This window comes from Somniosus microcephalus, chromosome 13 (assembly GCF_052327205.1).
Source record: "Somniosus microcephalus isolate GS21.2 chromosome 13, FLI_Smic_1.0, whole genome shotgun sequence".
Taxonomy (NCBI): Eukaryota; Metazoa; Chordata; class Chondrichthyes; order Squaliformes; family Somniosidae; genus Somniosus; species Somniosus microcephalus.
Genome location: NC_140999.1, coordinates 32,944,500 through 32,971,116, shown reverse-complemented (window position 1 = coordinate 32,971,116; position 26,617 = coordinate 32,944,500). Strand labels below are relative to the sequence as shown.

The window sequence follows — 26,617 nt, the reverse complement described above, 5'->3', positions numbered from 1 at the left end:
TACTGAACTGGTAAGATCAGCTATGATCTCAGACGAAGATCAGCCATGATCTCATTGAATGGCGGAGCAGGCTCGAAGGGCCGAATGGCCTACTCCTGTTCCTATCTCTATGTTTTCTATGTTTTCTAACTCTCTGAGCTTCAGGCGGTCTCGATTGAGGATCTTGGGAAAGTTCTCCAGCTTCTTAAACAGTGCATTCTCAACCACCTCCGGGGAGCCATAGCTCTCGTCCAGACGATCCCATATCATCTTCAACCCCCTTTCCGGGAGGTTAATGTGCACAGCTCAAATTCTCTTGGCGTGCTCAGAGGATTCCTTACCCAGCCATTTAGCGAGTAGGTTGATTTCTTCGCTTGCTGACAGGTCTAACCCTCTTATGGTGTTCCGAAAAGTAGACCTCCATGCTCTGTAGTCTTCAGGTTGGTCATTGAACTGTAGCAACCCGGTGGTGACGAGTTCACGACGTGCGAAGAACCTCACGAAATCTGACATGCCTTGGGTCTGTTCGTAGTGAGGTAGAGCAGCTGGACTGCGATAGGTCTCCAGATATTGTGAACGATAATGATGGGTTAGCCTATGGTCTTCTGGTTGGAACTTGTGTTCATCCTCTTCCACAGTATTTTTGTTGAGCTCACAACGGCACTGAGATGCATGGCCAAGCTCCTCCTGTTCATGTATTAACTCTGGAACAGGCTCTATGTTGGGCATTGAAGAGTTAACAGTTTGTGACCTGGAGTGGCTTTGTATGTATTCTGTGGTGCATTGCACTGGATCTTGGTGAGGGAGATGAAGGTTAAGGTTGCTGCCTGTTGCTTCACCTTCAACAGCTGCTTCAAGGACTTCTGCCTCCGCTAGAGCTGCTGCTGCCTCTTTTTCCATATCCAATACGGCTAATGTTGCTTCAATACGTGCCTTTTCCATTTTTATGTCCATTTCCCTTTGAGCAAAGGATATCTTTGCTTTGGCTGCTTCGGCCTTGGCTCTGGCCATCGCTGCTGCTGCACCAGTAACAGACCTACTTGAATGCCTGGAGGAGCCAAAACAGTGAGATCTGGTCTCCTCTGCTTGTTTCAATGGTGACTGTTCCTCCATTTCAGCTTTTGTGACTGGTGTCTGGAATGTATGGCTTCAGAGATGCATTGAATCGTGTTGGTGTTGAGTATCTGTACCTTTAGTAGATTCGCCCATGGGAAAGGTGTCTTTTCACTGTTCTGTCCTCCTCATGACTATGATTCGACAGACAGCTAAACCCTCATCACCAAACAGGAGGCGTTGTTACTTTTAATCCAGTTTAATGACACAGGGTGAAACTACAAAGAGAGCAAGAAATTACAACATCAAATAAGGCTGATTGGTATTACAATCATGATCTGAATACACAAAATAAACCTAGGATAGTGGAATGAAACGTTACCACTATAACTCAATGGTTCTATTACAATTTGAGGTAAATCTGATACAACAATCAAAGGTCTAACACATGAATGCCAGGGGAAAGACTAATAGCCAGCCACATGGAAACTCCACAAAGTGCAATATTTTAACTCATCTGGCCACAAATATCAAGAAATGGCGACATAGATAAACATAAAGACATCTGATAAAAAGCTACTTACAGACAATGCCAATCAAAGGGGGAAACTGAAAAGGATGGCGTAAAATGCTGCAGAATCACCAGCCATGATTTCTGGCTCCCTCGTGGTTGTGTTTTTCTTTCACTTTCTCATCATGTCACATGACATAAATCAACAATAAGAAGGTAAGTAGTAAAAACACTAGGGGGAGACAAAACACAATACTAAAAGTCTCATAGGGGACATAACAGAATCCATTCGGAGTACTGACACAAACCCACAGATACACTATCACTTTTAAGTTGAAATACTCTGCCAAGCCATCTTGTTCCATTTGTTCCAGCATCAAATTCTTTTCTGAGTTCCTCTGAAATGATTGGTGTACTTCTTTTAGCAGGGTCACGGTAGCAAGCAGTGGTAACTTTGACTGGTACTGGGCTGTTGGGGCAGATCCAAAATTAAGACAACAATATCATTATGATTTTCTTTCTGATGAAGTATGCTGTAAAACATATGTGTATGTTGAACGCAGACAATGGGCTGGATTTTGCGGTAGAAATAACAGTGAGGCTAACAGCGCTCATCATTATCAATGTGCAAATCGGACAGCAACTTCTGGCCTCCGCACATGCGCAGTTTAATGTGGAAATCCGGAAGTTGCCGAAAAGTTACCCTGCTCCTCCACAAGCTTCACTACACCAGCACCTCGCCGAAAGATTTGGCATTAACACACATGAAGGGCATGAAGTTGCGATACTAGTTACCCAGTAAACACGCCGGAAAAAGTTAGGGATTGGTACATTCAGGTGTAAGTGAAATTTTAACTACTGCCAAACAACCTCTATGGCCCTGAACATTTAATTTTACAAGTGTGGAGTTCATTCCTTCAGAATTTAATTATTGTGAAGATTTTTTGAAAAATTAACAATTAAAATAATTTAAAAAAATATTTTTCTTGCTGTCTCTTTTATCTCTCTCTTAATCCCATTTTGCTTTCCCTTTCTTTATTTTGCTTTCTGTACATGATTTTACATTGAATTAAAGGTACTGTAGCATAATGGTTATGTTACTGGACTAGTAATCTGGACTATTGATCCGGAGACATGAATTCAAATCCCACCACAGCAGCTGGAGAATTTAAATTCAGTTAATTAATAAATCTGCAATAAAAAGCTAGTATCAGTAATGGTGACCATGAAACTACTGGATTGTCATAAAAACCCATCTGGTTCACTAATGTCCTTTAGGGAAGGAAATCTGATGCCCTTACCTGGCCTGGCCTATATGTGACTCCAGACCCACAGCAATGTGGGTGACTCTTAACTGCCCTCTGAAACGGGCTAGCAAGCCACTCAGCTGTACCAAAACAACTACAAAGTATATACACGGACTGCAACGGTTCAAGAAGGTGGCTCACCACCACCTTCTCAAGGGCAATTAGGGATGGGCAATAAATGCTGTCCTTGCCAGCGATGCCCACATCCCATGAATGAATAAATTTAAAAAAAAATCTAATTTATACTTCCTGGTTTAGACTCTGCGGCCAGGATTTTCCTGTTTTCCACCCACCCAGAGCGGGGGGCCCGGGAGATGGCAGGACACCTGGAAGTCCGGGTTTCCCAGCATGCAGTGGAGTTTTAACTCCACAGCATGCACGTGGCATAATGGACGGGTTCCCCACCCGGAAGCCAGCCTGATTGATGCTGGCTGACCAGGATGCTGCAGCAACAGGTAGGTGCTGGGTCCAAGGGGGTGGGGAGGTTCCAAGCCCTGGGTGGGGGGTTCAAGGCCCAGGAGGGTTCCAAGCCCGTGAGGGGGGTCCAATCCCTGACCCCAGGGGGGAGTTGCGATCCGCGGGGGGGGCTGGTGTTCTGATCCTCAACCCTAGGGCTGAGTTGCGACCCCGGGGGGTTCCAATCCCCGGCCCCAGGGCGGGGGGCGTTGGGGTGATCCCCGGCAGCGAGTTGGCTGACCGACCCCCCATCCCGCCTGAGTAAAAGGTGAAAGTGGGGGTGGGTGAGAGGCGGGTTGGGGGTCGGGTTTTAGATTATTACAATTTTCACTTTTCTCCCCCCCAACCCACCCATTTTTTCTATGTGAAAATTCCCCTCTGCAAGTCTCAGTAAGGATTCTTCAATCTAATTGGTTGAAGAGACATGCCATTGCTTGCTCTGCTCACACATGCCACAGACCCCCTGTAGAGGGCGCCGCGCTGGAAAGGGTCTCTAATTTCCGTAAGTTGCCGCTCAAAAGCCTGCAAACAGCCCGTGGGCAGCTCTTCCTTCACCACTGACTGCAAAATCTGGGCCATTATATCATATGTGTATGTCATTTAAAGTATGAAACAAGCTATCACTTTTGTTAAAGCACCTATACCGCTTCAGCAAAACTGACTGCTAAATTCTACCGATCATGCAAAATTTAGTAAAGTGATTAAAGCAATCATGTTAATGCGTAAATATAGGTGTGGTTATAGCTTTACCTGTTTCCAAACAGTGCCTTTGACACAGAAGTCTCAAGGCAGCTGAAAGATGGAGTTCAATGCAATTTAAAACAAATGCATTTATTTGGACAGGTTTCTAACTAACACCATCTTAATTTCATTTTTTGAAAAAGAGTCTGCTCCTAATAGAGCAGGAAAGCACTTTGGGTAAGGTAACTAATCTCCCTCAGAACTGATTACCTTTCCCCAGTAAAGGTTTGGAGCCCTCTTAAGGCCCACAGGGGAAACGTAAGCCAGTTCTCAGCTCCCCATGAGTTCTCCTATTTCTCATAAAGGTGGAATAGGAATAATTTCCTGGGGGAGTCTGGGAACCGGCCCAGATGTACCATTTTGTTGTAGGGAAGAGGTGATGAATCTTTCCACAGGGCACCCCCCACCCCACCCCACCACACCCATACTGGAATTTAAATGGCCAGTGTAAATAGGGCAAAGTCCCAGTCGAACTGTGTTCTGCCCCAAATCTTTGCCCCCTTCAGCCAAAAATCTTGTCCCCTGCCTTCCTGGAGTCCAGAAACTTTGGGGAGAATTGATTTTATTTTGCTCATGCTTCTCTGGCAGCATTTTACGGTGCAGCTCACTCTTTTGGCTATTTTTTTTGCCTTTACCCTGTTGAATAAACTAGACCTCATACAGTTAACGTACATGCTGAGTCCAACTGTTGAAGCTTTAAAGTTAAAACTGTATTTTCTTTTTTAGTTGAATAATTAAAGGATAGTTATTTTAAAATCCAAGTTATTTCCTGTCTGTGGTCTTTCTTTTTCAAGTTTTAATTAATTTTTGCTAACCAGTTACGCCCCCTATTCCCAATGCACAGACTATAATAATTTTGAACTGGTCACAATGGTTTTTTGTGTAGTGGGCCACCTTGATTTGACTTCTAAGTGATTTACTTAACAAGAACATCTTTTTCTTACCGTAAATCAGTGACATGGCAAACTTTATAGCAGTCCTTTAAAGTGCTGTTTTCAAATAAACATGAAAGCGGCAAAAGATTTATAGCAAGTGTAAGTCTTCTCTTTTTTAAACATATAAAATAACATTTAAAATAAAAATAAGTAAAAATAGAACAAAATGCATCAAAAGCAAATTTGCCACTTTTGCTTGTTACACTCAAAAATATTTCAAAGTGAAATGAATAACTCACTAAAGCAAGTACATGCAGAACATTTTCTGGGAAATGTTGTCGTTAAACACACAGGTATTTTTCATAAATATTTCAATGCTAATGAAGTTAATGAAGAAAAACAGAAGTCCATACCTGTCTGTTAATATTGGCTGTCATTCGTTTATATTCAGGGGAATTTGAATTTTGGAGTTCATCTGTAAAGTTGTAGTTTATTATTGTGAAGTTAACTTCAAAGGCGAGATCTCCTTGTTGTTTTGAAACCACTGGCAGATCCAGTTCTTTTGGCGTAACAGTAGATTTCACTTCCTCACAGCCTAAAATGAAACACATTTTAAAAACTGTCCAAAAATTAACGCAGAAGTAAATACAGTTGACTGTAAAATCTATACCTGAAGTTTACATCTGGCAGGTTGAAAAGCAAAGCAATTCAGGATTCATGAGTTGATCTAAACTTTTTAAAGATTTTTAAATGTTGTTCTTCTTTATTAGTTATTACCCTAAACATACCTAGGGGACACGCGAATTGAACCTGGAGTATAAATTGGTAGTAAAATATGTAATTTCCAGTTAGTTCAAGATTTTCAAGTAGGCAAAGAACATGAAGTTTTATTCTAATACCTGTCTGTTTAACAGTTTGCAGTCGCAGTCTGCCAATGTTGACCAACAGACATTTCTCCTGCTGGAGTTTCCTGATGGCTCAAAGAGTTTATCCAGTAGGTATCTAAGTCACACAGACCAGGGAGGGCCCGGTGTTCGATTCCTGAGCAATGCTCAGCTGGGGCTGGGGCTGGGGCTGTGACAGAGGTCCTGCAGTTGGACTCAATTCCTTTAGGCTGGAGGGGAGATAAACAAGTAAAGGCTTTTTGGGCAATTGCTACCCAGCAACACTTATATAAGTGGAAGCAGGATGAAGGCAGTATTGGGCCTAACTGTGATGTCTCCTGCTGTTGAGTAGCCTGCTAACATTCACTGCCAAGACTCACACATTGAATAATGCCACTTGGGCCAGGCACTGGGAAGCACCCAACATTCATGGAACTGTACTGCAGCAAGGTGTCAAAACTGTCAGGTGAGGAGGGGGGGTGGGGGAGAAAAATTGCTGGTGTGAACTGGCAAGGTTAAAGAGTATTTGTACATATAATAATTGCTTCATCTTGGTATCTGCAGTACAATAGCAATAAAATTGCAGCCAAGTGCTAAATTAGTGAACAACAAGTAAAGGACGAGACAGGGTATGTTTGAGTTTGCACACAGTCCTTTCACCTTTGAGACCTGTGTTTGAATCCACCCCAAAAAAAGGGATGAAAATCTCCTGTCGCTGCTTGCCATGTGAAAAATAATTTTTGGACCATGTCATTCCAGTTCCTACTAGACATGAATTACAAAACTACCCCAAATTGATATTGAATTGATGACCTCCTCTCAGAGAAACCACGAGGATGTGGCTAGTTTGGGAAATGAAATGTTGTAATGTCTGCTGTGGTTAGGGTGAAATAAAAGGAACATTTTTCAGCATCTAACCATAACTTTGGAATGCTTGATGTTCATGCTGGCTGGCTGAAATGAGAAGACACTCTCTATTCCCTGACGCTAACACCTCTTGCCTTGGAAAGCACAAAAATCAGTGACCTAACAGTGGAGTTCATCTAATCTTAAGCAAGAGATTATAAGTATCTAAGCGGTCAACAAATCGATGGTTAGTAATCCACCATGTTAAACTAGTGGAACAATGGACCCTCCCCAGAATGATGTCCTTTGGAAATGTAATAAAAAATGATGCATGTATTTAGTTTATTATTCAAACTCATAAATCTTATCATGAAACAACAAAGAAAAAGATTTGTTTATTCACTATTAAGGACATGATTCAATAGATAACTTGAAAAAGTAAGTGCTTGTAGTTAGAATGAATTATCTCAGTTGAAATTCCATGTTGATATGGATAGTCTGATTGAGATATATTGAGATATATATCGAATGTTAAGTAAGACAGAGTTTAAATAAAATGGTCAATGATTAATTACCGGTTATCTGGAGACTGTTGCTGTTAAGTCTGTAAGTTGCTAAAGTAGAGGTATTGTTTGTTCTGTCTCTGAACGCCTGCTCCACAATAACTTTATCAACTTTCTGAGGGCCATTGTTGAAAAAGCAGACAGCATGCACTTTCACGCATCCCCATTTGTAGCACTGCCAAGAAAATGAATTACTCATAAAACACTATTCATAAGTAATACTATTAACCTTTAGAGAAAATTCTATTAACCATGTAAGGAGACAAAAATTACTTCTTAGAATAAAAAGTTAGAAGAAACTATAACTTCTTAGAATTAAAATTAGTGGAAACTAGAAGGCTGATAAGTTTGTCTCCTATCCTTGCATAGGAATGTAGGACCTTAGACAAAACAGGAACTGTAAAGCTAATAAGCTGGTCTTTTGTCCTTGCTTAAGATAAGGCAGGCCATGTAGGACCTAGACAAAACAAGAACTGTAAAGCTAATAAGCTGGTCTTATGTCCTTGCTTAAGATAAGGCAGGACATACAGATTCTCAAAGCATGATGTAAGCACCTCCTGGCCAGAGCAGGAACAGATAATTCTGTAGACCAATCAATGATCATAGAAGGGGGGTGCATGCCTCAAGTTAGGGTATAATTGCTGTACGTATTTGATACTTGGTGGAAGAATCCTTTCTCTGGGATGAGACTGAGATTTTCCCCCTGCATATGCTTGAATAAAGATCGGGAAACTTATCTAAGGTGTCCGTCTGGTGAATTCTATAGGGCAAGCGTCGACTCCTTATCTCAGGGGGTCCGCTTGAGAGGAGGGAAGACTTCTCTTTTACCCCAACAATTGGCATAGTCGGCAGGATGCTGGCTCTCCGACCCAAACAATGTGGCAGCTGTTGAGGTGAGTATCTTTTAAATACCACCTACAAGTTAGAGCTGATACATTGTGGACGGGAAGGGAGGTAATCTGTATAAAAGAACTAAGTATAGCAAACTACAAACTGACGGGATCCGAGGAATAAGCACAATACGGGTTATGAGTAAGTTCTGAAGCGCGGTGAACGAGGCAATACCAGTGAACCAGTATTGGTCATATACGGCCAGTGCAGACAAGAAGGAGTACAAGAGTAACCTAGGGGCAACGTAACGACCCCAGCATTTTACAGGTTAAGAGTAGGTCCTGAAGCGCGGCCAATGAAGCAATACCAGCGAACCGGTATTGGTCGTATACGGCCGGCGCAAACAAGAAGGAATACAAGAATAACCTAGGGGCGACGTACCGACCCCGCGATAAAATAGGCGAGTTGCAAGTAGTGCAGAAAGTTTAAGCATACCTCTGACAACAAATCATCAGAACAAAATTGTTGCAAGTACGGTCTCACTCTGCGAGAGTATTTAAGAGAGGTACCTCTGACAACTCCAGTTTGCAAGTACCGTCTCGCTCTGCGAGAGTAAAGTAAGGGACGTACCGCTGACAACAATTAACCATGGGAAGTGAAAAACTTGAGTGGGGACCGGTGGGGTCTCTGACACGTTATTTAGTGGACAAAGATAAAAGACAAAATGGTTAAAAACGATTGGCAACCGAACGACCCACCAGTACAACAAAGAGAATGGTGGGCTAAGGATACAAAATTAAAGGAAGAAAAGCTCATCATTTTAGTGGCTCGCACATATTATGAGTTGAGTAGACGTACTCGAATTTGGACCAAAAACGGGTGCCAAAATTGTACCCGAGTACCAGTAATTTAAGAAAGGGAATAAGAAAAAAATTAAAGTTTTATCAATACAGATGCTATCAGTTTCTGTCCAAAACAAGTAAAATACAGGATTTGCTGAGTGAAAGGAATCTTAAAAGGAATGCTGGAATCTCAGTTTGTGTGAAAGTGTGTGTTAAAAGTGTGGAAGTTTTCTGTCGTTGAAAGTGTCTGTTGTGTTTGTTTTAGCTCCACCCTCTCTTTTGTACAGAGAGCTAAAAGCTGTTTGACCCTTTGAAGACTTGTCTTGAAGGATGAACAAGCATGTGTTGTTTTAAGTTTGTTAATTGTTTTACAAAAGATAAGCTTCAGCCTTGAAGTTACAGTTGCCAATGTGCCTGGAAGAAAATGAATTTGAATGTTTACAAGGCATGGGTGATTGTTTCTTTGTTAATGTGGCTTCTTTCTTTTCCAAGTGATACTGGTTAGTTTAAAAAAAATTGATCTGGATTAAATTGGAGTTATGAGGTTAATTAACCTATTAAAACCAGACTTTCATTGTGGCCACGGTGAAATTCTGGTTGGTGTAAATTTGTGTAGACCGCATTGAATAAGATAACTCCGCGAGAACTTCCGATAGTGGCAGGTCCCTCTACAATATTTAATTGACTACGGTACTGGGAGCCTACAGAGTGCGGGACTAAAGGTAAACCCTAGAAAGGTACAGGTAGGGAAGGACGAAGTAACCTACCTAGGATACATAATCATTGGCCCAGAAATTCGGGTCCCCACGCCTGAGTACGCGCTGGGTACTCACGCGTAGGCCCAACGAAAGTGCCGGTTTTGTGCATGCACTGCGCATGCATGGGAAACCGAAACTTTCATTACCCTTGAAAGAAGGGGTTGACAGGTGAAACGCGTGCGCCGGAGAGGCACCGCGTGCGCATCGAACTTACATTTTTTTGCAGGTTTATCCGGGAGGGTTACTACCGCATTGTAATGATCCTTACTGTGGTAATTATAGATGTGGAATGACCTATTCTGGTCTGGTAATCGCAGGGCCGGGGCACTTACGAGGGCTTGTTTTAACTTTACAAACGCTGTTTCTTGGTCGGGGCCCCAATCCACCATCTCCTGGGATGGTTTCCCCCCTTTGATCAAATCCTGTATAGGCTGGGCCATTTCTGCATATTCTGGGATAAAGTCCCAGCAATAATTAAATAGCCCTAGTACCTGTCTGACCCCTTTCACAGTTGCTGGCCTCACCATCGTTCTAATAGCCTCCTTTCCGTCTTCGGGCATTTGTCTCTTCCCTTGTGTTATTATGTATCCTAGGAAGGTTACTTTGTCCTTCTCTACCTGTACTTTTCTAGGGTTTACCTTTAGTCCCACATTCTGTAGGGCTCCCAGTACAGTAGTCAATGAAATATTGTAGAGGGATCTGCCACTATCGGATGTTCTCGCGGAGTTATCTTATTCAACGTGGTCTACACAAATTTACACCAACCAGAATTTCACCATGGCCACAATGAAAGTCTGGTTTTAATAGGTTAATTAACCTCATAACTCCAATTGAATCCATATCATTTTTAAAAAAATTAACCAGTATCATTTGGAAAAGAAAGAAACTTACCCTTCTTTAAAGTATTTAAAAATGATAAACCTGTGGAAAATGTTTTAATTTTAATTAATTCACCACTTACCTTGTAAAAAGCAGGCCTTACGCTTGCTTTTTATATGTGTAACTTCTGGAGACTTACCCTCCCGGGAAAACCTGCAAAAAAAACGTAAGTTCGATGTGTACGTGCAGCCTCTCCTGTACACGCGTTCGAACTCTGAACCCCTTCTTTCAGGGGAACGGAAGTGCCGGTTTCCCGCGCATGCGCAGTGCATGCAGGAAACCGGCACTTCCATTGGGCCTACGGGTGAGTACCCCATGCGTACTCATCCGTGGGGACCCGAATTTCTGGGCCATTATGTTTTACAGGATCTTATCCCTTATAGGGGGAGCCATGGGACAAGTTGTGCAGGCCGGCCAAAGGGACCAACAAGGCCTGTATTACAGAAACTTGAGCGACGTTAGCTGTGATCAGGAGCAAAAGGGGGATTGGTAATAAAGGAAACCATAAGCCTGTACAATAACTTGACCCTACGAGCACTTGAAGGCCCTGAATCAAGTACTATGACTTGTCCAGACATGTGATTAAAGAGAACAACAGTACAAGGTGTATTAACATAGATGATTGTTATAGAAATAACCAAGTTGTTTTATGCCGAGATCCACCAAGAATGACCAAGGATGACTGTGGTTATGGCTGAACGAAAGGGTGCACATGGAGTATCACGCCAATGACACGGGATTCCAAAACAACCGCTGCCCCACGGGGGAACAGAGAATGGTGTGTGAGCACCAAGGCACCGCCGCCCCGCGGGGGAATGGAGAATGGTGTGTGAGCACCAAGGCACCCAATATGACAGTTACGAATAAGGGAGGGACCACCTCCTGTGCCATCACAGATACTGACTTCTGCTTTACCCCACAAGAAGAGAAACATATAAACAGGTATATCATATATCCTGAACTAAAAGAAGAAACTATTAATGGGACAGTGATGGACACTATCCGAGAAGGGTACACAATGGTAATAAGGCCACAAGAAAAACCGATACCCAAATTGAATGAAGAACAGACCCAACCTGAGCATGACATTCAGAAGCAGAGACAAAAGTATGTTATTTTGACGGAAGAAATAGATAAGCTACAAAAGGACACTGAAGAAATGTTGGCTAATCGGCCTTGGTATACTAAGTTTTGGAATACTGGACTCAATGTGCAAATACACCCCTGGATAAGGATAATATCACATGTATTGGTTGTCGTACAAGGCGTTGTATTGGTGATCTTGTTGTTGTTATCCTGTCAAAAATGTAGCAGAAATAAGAGACAAGCCATAGCAAGAGCGATAAGGAAAAAACTGGATAAGGCAAATTTAAAAAGTCCGGCAGAAAGGTCTTATCTTATATAACCTCGATGGGAAAGTCAACAGGCAAATCCTGCAGTTTGGGAAGTAGCAACCCAAGCAGAGGGACAAACCTGGGGCTCACCTGTTGTATCCGTATGTTAATGAAGACCCGGAAAGCAGGAGTTGAATTAACAAGTGTTTACTGAACAAAGTCTGGAGGTGAACTAAACTATACAAGATGCTATATAGGCTTATATACCCGAGTGGTCACTACCGGTACTACAGTACACAGGGGCTTCAAAAAAACATAGTTCCTCTTAAAGGTACATACACCACAATTCCTCCCCTTTTAGATAAATAGTACATAATATTTTAAGTAATCATTAATTAACATTTTACAAGAACAATAATCTACACATTTGCTGAAGTTAATTAATTGCAAATTCAGTCTCTCTGGAGGCTTCCTGACTCAGTCCGGATAACGCCTCGGTGGTGTAGTAGGTTTCGGTGGTGTAGTAGGTTCTTTTGGCAAGGTCGATTCGGCTTGAATGCCAGTGTCGGGTTCATCTGATTCCAGTATCACCGGATCGGGGGTAGATACTATGGGTATCTCTGCTTCATCATTAGGCGTATAGAGTTGTGGTGTAGGTTGTCCCTTTTTGGATGACTCTATGATCTGGTCAGCATGGCGCCTTATTATGCTTTCTCCAATGTCCACGGTATACATCAGTGGTCCTAGTCGTGTGCAAATAGTTCCAGGCTGCCATTTCTCGGTACGGTAGTCCCGGGCCAAAACTTGTTGACCTATCTGGAAGGTTCTAGTTGGCCTTTCATTCATGCCTTGAAATTGCCGGTTCTCTACGTCCCTTCTGATGTTTGGCTTGATCAAATCCAGCCGGCATCTTAGTCTTCTATTGAAAAACATCATGGCGGGGTTTGGTTTGTAACCACATGTGTTGCATTCCTGTATGCAAACAAGAAGTTATCTACCTTATGTTGTAGATTTATGTCTTCATTACCCATGGCCTTTATGGCCTTCTTGAAGGTCTGGACAAACCTTTCAGCTAATCCATTGGTGGCGGGATGGTATGGGGCGGACGTGTAGTGCTTAACCCCATTGTTTTTTAAGAACTTCCTGAATTCTTCGGATACAAATTGTCGTCCATTATCAGAACAGATCTGTTCAGGCAGCCCATTCCTGGCGAATATGGTCCTTAATACTGTGATGGTTTTTTCCGCGGTGGTGGAGGACATCTTTATTACCTCCGGCCACTTGATGTGTGCATCAACCGCGATTAAGAACATTGAGTCCATAAATGGACCAGCAAAGTCGATATGTACCCTTTGCCAGGGAGATGAGGGCCACTCCCATGGATGTAGAGAGGCTTGTGGTGGGGCGTTTTGGACCTTCTGGCATCCTAGACAGCTCTTGGTTATTTCTTCGATGTCTCCATCGATACCTGGCCACCACACAAATGCTCTGGCTAAGTTCTTCATTTTCACTCCACCCAGATGCCCCTCATGAAGCTCCTTTAGCACTTTATCCTGGAGTTTGGGTGGAATCACCACTCTGGATCCACACATCAAGGTTCCTCGGCACACTGACAGCTGTTCTCTTCTTTGCGAGAATGCTGGCAACAGTGGTTCGCCATGTGCTGGCCATCCCTTCGCCGTTAAATCGTAGACTCGTGAGAGAGTCGGGTCATTTCTCGTTTCCTTTTCAATGGTAGAATTTGTCACTGGTAGACATTCAACTATGGTCGAGTGGAACATCTCCACTGGGTCCACTGTAGGTGCCTCTTCTACCATTGGCAACAGTAGGCGCGATAAACCATCAGCATTCCCATGCTGTTTTGTTCCTTTGTATTCTATGTCATATTGGTGTGCCCCTAGGAAAAGGGACCACCTCTGTAGCCTTTGCGCTGTCATAATGGGAATGCCCTTTTTAGGGTTGAATATGGAGACGAGGGGTTGATGGTCAGTCAACAAGGTAAATTTTTGTCCGTGTAGGTAATGGTTGAATTTCTTCACCCCCCACACCAGGCTGAGTGTCTCCCTGTCGATCTGGGCATAGTTACGCTCAGCTGAGTTCAATGAGCGTGGCGCAAAAGCTATCGGCCGCTCCGAGCCATCAGGGAATTTATGCGATAATACCGCTCCCACGCTGTAAGGGGATGCATCGCACGCCAGTCTGATTGGCAGTGATGGGTTGTAATGAGCCAACACTTCCTTGGACGTGATCAAGGCTTTGCATTTATGGAAGGCACGTTTACAGTCTTCGCTCCATTTCCAAATTACTCCCGTTTGTAGCAGTGCGTTAAGAGGGTGCAGAACCGTTGACAAGTTCGGTAAAAATTTATGATAGTAATTTATTAATCCCAGGAACGACCTTAATTGTGAGACATTTTCAGGTGCTGGGGCTTTTACGACCGCTTCAATTTTTTCAGGTGATTTATGCAACCCTTCTTCATTAATGACATGGCCACAATATGATATTTGTTCCTGGAAAAATTCGCACTTGGGGCGATTTGCTCGTAGGCCCCGTTCTCTCAGCCTCGTGAGCACCTGCTCCAAATTGGCAAGGTGCTCGTTGTCATTTTCTCCTGTTACAAGGATGTCACCTAGGTAGCACTGAGTCCCTGGAATCCCTTGCAGTACTTGCTCCATAGCTCTTTGCCAGATAGCTGGAGCTGATGCTACTCTGAAAACTAGCCGATTGTACTGGTACAGGCCTTTGTGTGTGTTTATCGTGAGATACTTTTTAGAGGTCTCCTCAACCTCCATCTGTAGATATGCCTGTGCCAAGTCAATTTTGGTGAAACGGTTTCCCTCCGGATAGTAAGGTGAAAATATCTTCTATCCTCGGAAGAGGATACTGTACCGTATGAAGGACCGGGTTGACAGTCACCTTGAAGTCCCCACAGATGCGAATTTTTCTCTGTTCTTCAGATTTATCATTATTCAACATTTTCTTCATGACCGGGACGATGGGTGTTGCCCACTCGCTCCAATCTACCTTGGATAACACGCCTGCTTTTTCCAAATTCTCCAGCTCTGCCTCGACTGCTGGACGAATTGCGTATGGCACCGGCCTTGCCTTAAAAAACTTGGGAATTGCCGCATCTTCCACTTTTATTGAGGCGGTGGCGCCTTTCAGGGTTCCTAGTTCCTGTTGAAACACTTCTTTGGCGTTAGCCAAGATTTCTTTTAAGCGTCCAGGGGTGACGTCATCATCATTTTTTTTCTTACTGGTCACCGTCAGTGCCTGAATGAAGTGCCAGTCCAAACGTATCTTTCTGATCCATTCACGTCCCAACAACGGTGGACCACCATCTTGCAGAATGTATAAATACAACTTCTGTATTTCCTTGCCGTTGTATACAACAGGCACCCTTATTTTCCCTCTGGGGTATACTTTCTGCCCCGTATATGTCTTCAAGATAATGGATGTGTCTTTCAAAGGTATATGCGGAAATAGCCGCTCGTAATCCCGTCGACTTATGACGGTCAGAGCTGATCCTGTATCTAGCTCCATTTTAACTGGGGGCCCCGCTATTGTGAGGGTAACCCAAATGGTCTGGTAATCTTCTTTGGCAATTACATTATGTAATTTGAGACAGCTTAGTCTCTTATTTCCGGAGTCGCTATCAGTCTTCTGGTCTTCGGAGCTACTGTTCGTCATCATTTGTACCTTCCTGTACTTTTCCTTATTGACCTTTTATTGTCAGCGGATTTTTTTCCATATCGGCATACACGTGCAATGTGTCCCATCTTTCCGCATTGCCTGCATGCTTTGTCCTTGAACCAGCAGTCCCTCTGGTCATGGGTGGATCTGCCGCAGCGATAACATCTCTCGAAACCCCGTGTCATTTCATGGGTGCCGAAGTCCTGTGGCTTTTGCTGTATCTCTGCAGCTCCTCTTGCTGCTGCTTCGTATGATACAGCCACACTGAAAGCCTTGTCCAGTGTCAAATCTTTCTCAGAAAGTAGTCTTTTCTGTGTTCCTTCGCTTAGGAGACCACAGACGAATTTGTCTCATAGAGAATCTGCCAGTCCTGCCCCGAATTGGCAGTGCTTAGACAGCTTTCGTAATTCGGTGAGGTAATCAGCGTTACTTTCATTTTTGTGCTGATTCCTCCTGAAGAATTTGAATTGTTCCACTATCAGCAGCGGTGTTGGGTTTAAGTGCTCCTGTAGGGTATCAACAATCTCCTTAAAATTCTTGTCCATCCGTTTGGCTGGGGTGATCAAGTTTCGTAACAGCCCGTATGTCCTTGCACCCAGCAGATTTAGAAGTACCGATGCCTTTTTATCATCCGCTACTTCATTCGCCTTGCAATATACCTCCACTCTTTCCACATATGTGGTCCAATCCTCTATATCACTATCGAAAGCAGTAATATTGCCAGTCTTAGGCATCCTGAAAATCAAAAATGGCGCCTCCCGCGCTTTCCCTTCTTCCCTGCCGAGTCAAGATGGTGCCTCCCGCGCTTTCCCGCCGCTGCCGCTGCTGCCAACGCTGTTCTCCGCAGTTTTTATTCACATATATATTTTTAAACAGTTTCTCCGTCACTTGGAGAATCGTTCCTGTCGGACTCTCTGGGACTTTCCCCTCCCTTTGCTTGGTCCGAACGCCGACCTGCTTTGCAGTGCCGGCCGTGTCCTGAGTGCTCCACCCTCTGTCTCTGTTTGCTTCTGCCTTACGACTCGCTGCCTGGCCCCGCTGCAGAGCTACCCGATCGAGCCCCAGCCCGTCGCCCAGGAAGGATCAGTGCACTACCTGCCACCAGCCCGTTTAGCTGGTGAAACCAAAGTTTAGGAATCGATCTCCTTGAGGTGCTGCCGAATTGCAGGTAAGTTCGTTCCTAACTCGTCGCCACTGTTGTATCCGTATGTTAATGAAGACCCGGAAAACAGGAGTTGAATTAACAAGTGTTTACTGAACAAAGTCTGGAGGTGAACTAAACTATACAAGACGCTATACAGGCTTATATACCCAAGTGGTCACTACCGGTACTACAGTACACAGGGGCTTCAAAAAAACATAGTTCCTCTTAAAGGTACATACACCACATCACCCACGAGAAAATAATAGGGAAATGGCCTGGCTTGGGCACATAGCCAAGGGCCATAAGGGGGGATTGTAAGAGGACAAAAAAGACTTCTTAGAATTAAAAGTTAGAAGAAACTAGAAGGCTCATAAGTTTGTCTCCTAACCTTGCTTAGGAATGTAGGGCCTTAGACAAAACAGGAACTGTAAAGCTAATAATCTGGTCTTTTGTCCTTGCTTAAGATAAGGCAGGACATGTAGGAACTAGACAAAACAGGAACTGTAAAGCTAATAAGCTGGTCTTGTGTCCTTGCTTAAGATAAGGCAGGACATACAGATTCTCAAAGCAAGATGTGAGCACCCCCTGGCCAGAGCAGGAACAGATAATTCTGTAGACCAATCAATGATCGTAGAAGGAGGGTGAACGAGAGGTGCACGCCTCAAGTTAGGGTATAATTGCTGTACGTATTTGATACTCGGTGGAAGAATCCTTTCTCTGGGATGAGACTGAGATTTTCCCCCTGCATATGCTTGAATAAAGATCGTGAAACTTATCCAAGGTGTCCGTCTGGCAAATTCGTGGTTGCTATAGGGCAAGCTTTGACCCCTTATCTCAGGGGGTCCACTTGAGATGAGGGTGTGGCGTACCGATCACAGAAAGGACACAATCCGCTTTCCGGTCCGTAGACTATAAATCAGGCGTCATGCCTTTAAGAAGGATCACACCTTTAAGAAACTCGATCTGCAACATAGTTAAGCCCAGAGCGGGGGAGGAGCAGTCGAAGCTGTGCACTGATGAAAGGCAGTCGTACTTTGTGTAGTCTCTGACTCCATTTTGTGTTCAGCATGCAGCCTCAACAATTAAACCTTTTCTGTTGAACCTCTCCGAGTTCAGTATTTTTTGCTAGGAGTACGTAGACTCCTACATTGGTGACCCCGACACTCAGGATGACTCCTAAGCGTAACCATGGCTGACACAAACGCAGTTTCTGTGAAGCTGCCGGAGTTCTGGGAGAACCTGGCCACCGCCTGGTTCCTTCAAGCCGAATCGCAATTCTGACTCCGCGGCATCACCGCCGACGCAACGATGTACGACTACCTCCTCGCCTCCCTGGGCAGCTCCACAATCACGAAAGTCTGGACAACACTACAAAACCCTCCGGAGGGAGGCAAGTACGCACATCTCAAGGCCGCGCTCATTAAAAAATTCACAGCCTCCCAATTCTTGCGCAACTGCCACCTCCTCGACCTCCCGGGCCTCGGTGACTCCACGCCATCAGACTTGCTCTCACACATGCTTGCTCTGACCGACGAGAAACCGCCCAGCTCCCTCTTCCACACGCTCTTTATCCGCCAACTACCTCCTAGCATCCGCCCAGCGATCGTGGCGTCCAGCCTCACGGACCTCGAGGCCCTGGCCGACGAAGCCGATAAGCTCCTGTCGTCCAGCTCCAACCACGCCATCACCCACGACCTGGCCTCCGCAGCGTCGGCGCGCGCTCCACCCTCTATCGCGCGGCCACAAAGCTCGGCCACGAGGCCCCCTAGGCCCCCACGTCCCCCAAGCCCTCCGACCCAGGGCTACTGCTACTTCCATACCCGATTCGGCGCACGGGCACGGCGCTGCAGCCATCCCTGCATGTTTCCAACCGTCCCCACACCGGCCTACATGATGGCCGTCGGGCAAGCAGGCGCGCTGCTGTACGTTACGGACAGCGCCTCCGGATGCCGTTTCCTATGCGACACGGGCGCGCAGCGCAGCATCATCCCTGCAACCGCCCTCGAGATCCAGTGAGGCGGCCACGGCCCTGCGCTGGCTGCCGCCAACGGCACTGACATCCGGACGTACGGCACCCGCACCGTCACCATCGACCTCGCAGGCCGCCACTACCACTGGGAGTTTATCACCGCCAAGGTGCTCTCCCCGCTCCTCGGTGCGGATTTCCTGTGCGCCCACGGCCTGTTGGTCGACATGCCTCGGCGCCACCTCGTGGAAATGAACACCATGTCACCTATCCCGGGCGCCATGGCCCCCCCCAACCCGCTGAAATGGCGTGGCAGTGCCGCGCCCGCTCAACGGACGACTACTCAGCACTCCTGGCTGAGTTCCCAGCCCTCACCAACCCGACCTTCTCCGCGAAGGTTGCTAAGCATGGGGTAGAACACTTCATCCCCACCACAGGCCCACCGGTGTATGCCCATGCCCGCAGGCTGGACCCGGCCAAGCTGGAGATCGCGCGGGCTGAGTTCACCACAATGGAAAAGCTCGGCATCATCCGCCGCTCCAACAGCCCCTGGGCCTCCCCACTCCACATCGTCACCAAACCCGATGGGGGATGGCGCCCCTGCGGGGACTACCGGCGCCGAAACGACGCCACCACGCCGGATTGGTACCCCATACCGCACATTCAAGACTTCTCGGTGAGACTGGCCGGCCACTCAGTCTTCTCCAAAGTCGACCTGGTGCGCGGTTACCATCAGGTGCCAGTCCACCTCACGGACGTTCCCAAGACGGCCATAATCACCCCTTCTGGGCTATTCGAGTTCCTCCGAATGCCCTTCGGCCTCAAAAACGCGGCCCAGGCCTTCCAGCGGCTCATGGACTCGGTCCTCCGGGACCTGAAGTTCCTCTTTGTCTACCTAGATGACATCCTGGCAGCTAGTTCCTCCAAGCAGGAACACATCGAGCACCTCCGCACCCTGTTCCAGCGGCTCAGTGAGCACGGGATCATCATCAGCCCAGCCAAGTGCCAATTCGGCCTCAAAAGGATTGAATTCCTCGGCCACCACATCACGCAGGACGGAGCCATTCCCCTGCCTGCCAAGGTGCAAGCCGTCCAGCAGTTCCCCCGGCCTACCACCATCAAAGGCCTCCAGGAGTTCTTGGGGATGATCAACTTTTACAACCGCTTCATTCCCGGAGCGGCCTCCCTCATGCGGCCCCTATACGAAGCCCTCCGGGGTAAGAAAGACAGAATGGCGATCGAGTGGTTGGCGGACATGTTGACCGCTTTCGACTTGACCAAAAAGGCACTCGCCGACGCCACCATGCTCGCTCACCCACAGCCCAACGCCAGAGTGGCCCTTACCACGGACGCCTCCGACCACGCGGTCGGCGCCGTGTACGAACAGTGGGTCGACGGGGCCTGGCAACCGCTGGCCTTTTTCAGCTGACAACTGCGCCCCCCGGAGGCCAAATACAGCGCCTTTGACTGCGAGCTCCTCGCACTGTACCTGGCAGTCCGCCATTTTAGATTTCTTCTGGAGGGCCGCCCCTTCACCGCGTTTGTCGACCACAAACCCCTGACATTCGCGATGGCGAAATCTGCGGGCCCGTGGTCAGCCAGGCAACAACGCCAGCTCGCCGCGGTGTCCGAATTCACCATGGACATCCGGCACGTCTCCGGTCGAGACAATGTGGTGGCCGACTGCCTACCCCGCCCCGCCGTCCACGGCGCCCACCTGGCAGTGGACTATGCTCAACTGGCAGCGGAGCAATGCACCGACCCTGATCTGCTCTCCGCGCCCACAACCCTCCCAGGGCTGCGACTGACCGACGTCGCCTGCGGCCCGTCCGCCGTCACAGTCAAATGCGACACCTCCTTGGCGCAACCCCGCCCCGTAGTCCCGGCGTCCTGGCGAAAACGGGTGTTCGACATCGTCCACGGCCTCTCACACCCCGGCACCCGCGCGTCCATTAGACTGGTGGCCAACCGATTTGTCTGGCGCGGCCTGCGCAAAGATGTGCGCATCTGGTCCAGATCCTGCATAGCTTGCCAGCTTGCCAAAATCCACCAGCACGTCAAAGCCCCACTCGAGGAGTTCACCGTGCCAGAAAGAAGGTTTGACCACGTCCATATCGACCTCGTCAGCCCCCTGCTGCCATCACAAGGTCACACGCACCTGCTGACAACCGTGGACCGTACCACCCGCTGGCCCGAGGCCATTCCACTGACGTCCACCACCACCGCCGACATCGCGAGGGCGTTCATTGGTACCTGGGTTGCTCGGTTCGGCGTCCCCTCCGACATGATGTCGGATAGAGGCCCGCAGTTCACCTCTGATCTGTGGGCCGCCATCGCCCGAAACCTCGGGGTGGCCGTTCACCGCACCACGGCTTACCACCCCCAAGCCAACGGACTGTGTGAGCGATTCCACAGGTCCATGAAGGCGTCCCTCTGCGCCAGCCTCGAGGACGAGGCTTGGATCGACCGCCTCCCGTGGGTGCTACTCGGCCTATGCTCCGCGGTCAAGGAAGACCTGCAAGCCTCGGCGGCAGAACTCGTGAACGGCCAGCCGCTGCGCGTACCCGGAGAGTTCCTGCCCACCGCCACGACCCCCTGGTTGGCCGACCAGCAACGCTGTGCTTTCGCCAACCGAGCACAACAGTTCGCTCCGGTACCCACCGGCCGGCACGGCGAACCAGCAACCCGCGTACCACCCAGCCTGCACATGGCCAAATTTGTTTTTGTGCGCCATGACGCCCACCGAGGACCTCTACGGGCCCCATACGACGGACCCTACAAGGTACTCCAGACGGGGAACAAGTTCTTCCTCCTCGAAGTGGGCGGCAGAACTGACAAGGTGTCGGTCGACCGGCTCAAGCTGGCTCACCTAGAGCCTGACGAACCCGTTCAAGTGGGCCAACCCCCACCGTGGGGCAGACCGCCTAAGAGCCCGACGCGTCCGACCGCCCCGCTCCCGACACCAACCACCAAGAGCCGTTCCGGCCGTGCCATCAAGCCGCCATGCCAGTTCGTACACTCCCTACTAGTGGATTCTGGGGGGAGCTGTATGGCATACCGATCACAGAAAGGACACAATCCGCTTTCTGGTCCATAGACTATAAATCAGGCGCCATGCCTTTAAGAAGGATCACACCTTTAAGAAACTCGATCTGCAACATAGTTAAGCCCAGAGCGGGGGAGGAGCAGTCGAAGCTGTACACTGATGAAAGGCAGTTGTACTTTGTGTAGTCTCTGACTCCATTTTGTGTTCAGCATGCAGCCTCAACAATTAAACCTTTTCTGTTGAGCCTCTCCGAGTTCAGTATTTTTTGCTAGGAGTACGTAGACTCCTACAAGGGAAGACTTCTCTTTTACCCCAACAACCAATTAAAACAATTGCTTATATCTTTAACCTTAAAAAATGCATATAACAAAAAATGTAAAAGATGACTCAGAGTTGTTTTTGAGTATAGGGTGCCATTACATTTTAATCCTCTTGATTAATGGGTGCTGTTTAAAGTTATATTTTGTGAAGAATTGCACACAAAGATGGGAGGGTCGGGAGTTTGCAGAGTGCTTTACTTTGAGACTCTTTAGGGAAAAGAGATTCCAAGTGGTCAATCCAATGGTAACAACAATAGTGGCTGGTCCAGAGAAGCCAGTGATGAGTACTCCAATTGGCCACCGCTGATTATCGTCACCAGAAAGCAGTGCAACAAATTAAATTTAAAGTTATAAAATGAATTTGACTTGACATTTCAGATGAAATTTGTATAAATTTAGAGGTATAAGCTCATCCAGTCAACCATGTGGGACTGACTTCAGCCTCAAACACATTGGAAAAGACAGCTTATGTGAGTGCAGCATGAAGGTCAATAGAAGCTAATGGGGTATTGTCAGAAGTTGTTCCCACTCCTTGATGATGGTTCAGCAACAGGACTTTATTAGAGCAGACTATAAAACAGATAACTATGTCCAAGAATCTTAGCGATAATTCCTAAAACATCCCATCTTTGATTTCAAGTGTGATGCCTGGCACACAGGTCAAGTGAATTCCTGTTGCCAACTGGTGAATCTCAAAATCAAGGAAACAAAAACATCCCTCCCTGCTTTTCCTGAGAATGCCTGATTGAAACATATAAGATCCTGAGGGGTCTTGACATGGTGGATGTGGAGAAGATGTTTCCTCTTGTGGAAGAATCTAGAACTAGAGGTCACTGTTTAAAAATAAGGGGTCGCCCATTTAAGACAGAGATGAGGGGAAATCTTTTCTCACAGAGGGTCGTGAGTCTTTGGAACTCTCTTCCTCAGAGGGCGGTGGAAGCAGTCTTTGAATATTTTTAAGGCAGAGGTAGATAGATTCTTGATAAGCAAGGGGGTGAAAGGTTATCAGGGGTAAGTGGGAATGTGGAGTAATCAGTTCAGCCATGATCTTATTGAATGGCGGAGCAGGCTCGAGGGGTCGAGTGGCCGACTCCTGCTCCTAATTCATATGTTCATATGTTTGCATAATACAGTAGTCTATTCTTAAGACACTTTAAGACCCCACTTTTGTAAAGATGCATCCAAAGACACCAAATCTAATCACAGTTGCACACATGCAAGATTATAGAGAACTGCAAACTCGTTCAGCAGTTCTCTTGTATTCAGCTCGTCAAAACTGACTCAGACAGTCTCATAATTTGAGCACATTTTTGTTTCTACTGATCACCGCTTGCTTTATAAAGTTATATTTTAAAGGGAATTAAAAGCTTGTTTTCTTTTTTTCTTAAATAACACTTTCACTAAAATACAAAAATATCTGGGATGTGTCTTCTATAATAGGGCTATTTCTTGATGACCCAGATTGTATAATGACATTGAGAGAAAGAATCATACAATCTGCCATTAATTCAAATACTAAATACAAAGCATCGCTAGTCTAACTAATAATTTAAAATATAAGTATCGTCAGTATAAGAACCTCAGAGTCGGATTAATGATGCTAAAATACCATTTAAGTATCAGCAGTATACTGAGAAGAAACTCAAAAGTGTATAAAAGCAACATTGTACACAGTCCTCAATTTGAGACCAAATCTGGAGCCGTTAAGCGAGGATTCTTACCTTAAAGAGATGACTGTACATTCTGAGAATACTGCATTTATATTGCTGTTACTATACAAGGCATTGAGCTGCAAAAAATATATCATGTTTTTAGTAGAATAATAATATTACTTGATAAGTAAATTATTTCAATAATTATACTTTTGGTTTATTTAGATATACCTGATGACTGATAATATGTGAAGCAGACTGATACAACTGTGAAGTGGAGTCAAATTGAACTGGATTGTGTGGTAGGTTAGTGATGACAAAAGACACATTAAAGCACAAAGGTTTCTGGCCTGCAACTGGATTTTGTGTTATAGCCACAATTGGTAGTTCATCTAGAAAGAAAGAGAAGTACAGAATTAAATATATAATACAGCTTTATTGCCGATCTGTTTTACCATGTAATTTTTACAATAGAGACAAAATTAAGGTAATTAAAAGGCATTGCCTGAACATTCCAACACGCATAAAAATTGGTAAACATTTCAGAGTGCCCAATTATATTTTAGACAGTTTCCATAGATTTTCAAAAGTTTGACCTGTACTAGATTCTTACCTTAATACTGAATCATTAGTAGTCCGACAGAAACAAACTTGTCTTAAAACTGCATGACCTGGAGGTAGTTTTAATAAAATAATGTTCTTAACACTAATGAGTCCTCCAGTGATATTAGGGGGTAGAAATTGGACCTTGTTGTGCCCGATTTACGGGTGTAAAACAAACGCAGCAAGAGCCAATTTCAGGGACTAACATCCTGCACCCAAAGCCGCCCGAAAGACGTCCGGCCTGGTACTGGGTTGGAAGTTAAGGGAAGGAGGGTTGAGCATGAGATAACACATCAGAGAATACCACTGCATACTAGTGTTCTCTGCCACCATGTGAGCCCCCTGATAACTTGCAAAGTATATACACTTGCAACTGCCAAGGCAACAATTAAGTATAAAAAGATTATGGGGGCGAATACAATAAAGAAATCAACCAAAAAATAGTTCCCCCAAATCCCATAATATCCATTGTCACATTTAAGAAAGACCACAACTTGATCATCAACAAGGGAGAGGACAAAGCTGATATTTTCCAAAGCATCTATAGTGTGGATAGTATTTAATAATACTGGGACTGGCTGATGGTGGTGGCATACTTTAGGCAGATGAATTTTTCTAAATATCTCTGAAACACAATCAAGAAGGGGATAGGAAAGCAGAAGGCACATTTGCGAGATGCCTTGTCCTTTTCAGGATAACAGAGATGAATGTATCTCACTAAGGATCAAGAATTGAGCCGGAATTAGTGATGTAGTAAATACATTTAACACAGGAGCCAATTAAGGATCAACTTTTTGTTCAATTCAGCTAGGAAGCCATCAGGCCTGGGTGCACCACTGGGCTGAATGGAGCTTATCATTTGCAAGAGCGCCCCCATAGTCACAAGTGTGTCTAGCATTACCTGCTCCTCCTATTTCAAATATATTAGAGGATGAGTAACTGAGTAGAATTTTATTGAGATTTTTGAAAAATGTATTGGTTTAACAGTGATATTTTTCCTCCTTCTGAAGGGAATAAGAATATGATGAGCATCTTATGAATTCTCAAGAGTGTAACTGCACAAATAGGTTAAAAAATGGAATATTTCTGGACAGAGGTATCTAGTGCTGAGGTGAGTAGGTGCTGTTGTTCTCTGAAAAAAAGGACAGGCAATTTGTGCCAATGTTTCCTGTTCTTAAAACCACACTATCCTCCTTCACTTGTTCTCCGTTGTTCAGCTCAGTGGGAATGCCCTCATTTGATTCCACTCTTACCTACCCAATCATAGCCACAGCATCTCTAGCAGTATCTTCTCTTCCCACCTCTGCACAGTTACCTCCAGAGTACCCCAAGGATCTATCCTTGGCACCCTCCTATTCCTCATCCTACATGCTGTCCCTTGGCAAAATCATCCAAAGACATGGGGCTCGATTTTGCCAGGCCTGAGGAGGCAAGATTGGAGGCGTGTGGGGTGTTAAAATCGTAAAAAATGGTGGGCAGGCCCAATCCTGCCTCCATCCCGCCTCTGAGCAATTTTCCCACATGCGAGTTTTCTGACCCTGTTTCCATCCCGCCTCCAAAAGGCGGGATAGGCCCTTAAGGCCCGTAACAACCAGCTAAGTGCCTCTATAACCCCATTATGAGAGGCCTTTCTGATTTTAACACATTTCCCCCATCCTACACGCCTCCTCTGGAACACGCCAGGTAATCCTGGTGGCCTCACTAGTGGATTGGTTACGAACAGCTGCAGCTCCACCATTACAAAGGAGTTTTCACCAATGATCATTTGCAGGTGGCAGAACTTTGTTGTTTCAGGTCTGGGGGAACTTTTAGCAGGCATACTCAGTGTTGTGGAAGTTTGGAGCCTGACACTCATCTCCAGTGTGACCTCCTGGGAAACCCCTCTCCTCACCTTGACTTAGCACTTCTTCAACTGAGGCATATTCCAGAAGCATGGCGAACATTTAATTCCTTTCCTCCTGGACATCAGATTCGGTTGTAGACCAGCAGAATCATGAGCAACAGCAGCACCAACAGCAAGAGCATCAACAGGACCACCAAGCTGCTAGTCACCCACCTGAAGATGCAAAGGCTAGAAGGTGCCAGCGCGCAACAACATTGCTGCCCAGGAAGCAAGGGACACACTCATCCTGTCCAGATTTGCTTAGCTTGCACAATCAAACACTTTTGCCTCGCACCTTCTTATCAGACTATCAACAATGGCCAAGAACCTACAGATTCCTATCACTCTGACCACAATACTCACAATTGCAAGTCATCCTAAGCCCTCAATGTGGAAGTCCCATTAGCAACATGACACACGCCACAACTGCAACAGGTTGCCATCAGAATTTT

The 26,617-nt window shown here is 46.0% G+C and overlaps 1 protein-coding gene across 1 annotated transcript; it reads right to left on the bottom strand.

Moving 5' to 3' along the window:
- Positions 1-25,854, bottom strand: LOC147108193 (uncharacterized). The gene is made up of 5 exons (XM_086004732.1): positions 23,912-25,854; positions 23,750-23,817; positions 7,228-7,390; positions 5,336-5,517; positions 1-2,012 (listed from the first exon to the last, which is right to left on the bottom strand). The coding sequence occupies exons 2-5, from the start codon at positions 23,768-23,770 to the stop codon at positions 1,974-1,976; spliced, it is 405 nt and encodes a 134-aa protein (XP_085860858.1). The 5' UTR covers positions 23,771-23,817; positions 23,912-25,854; the 3' UTR covers positions 1-1,973.
- Positions 25,855-26,617: the final 763 nt, after the last annotated feature.

Excerpts from the sequence above, each read along its gene's own strand:
- LOC147108193 (XM_086004732.1), bottom strand. The coding sequence starts at position 23,770 with ATGTACAGTCATCTCTTTAAG. Across the intron at positions 7,391-23,749 it reads TGTACAGTCATCTCTTTAAG|TGCTACAAATGGGGATGCGT; the intron begins GTAAGAATCCTC and ends TTTTCTTGGCAG. Across the intron at positions 5,518-7,227 it reads CAACAGTCTCCAGATAACCG|GCTGTGAGGAAGTGAAATCT; the intron begins GTAATTAATCAT and ends GTTTCATTTTAG.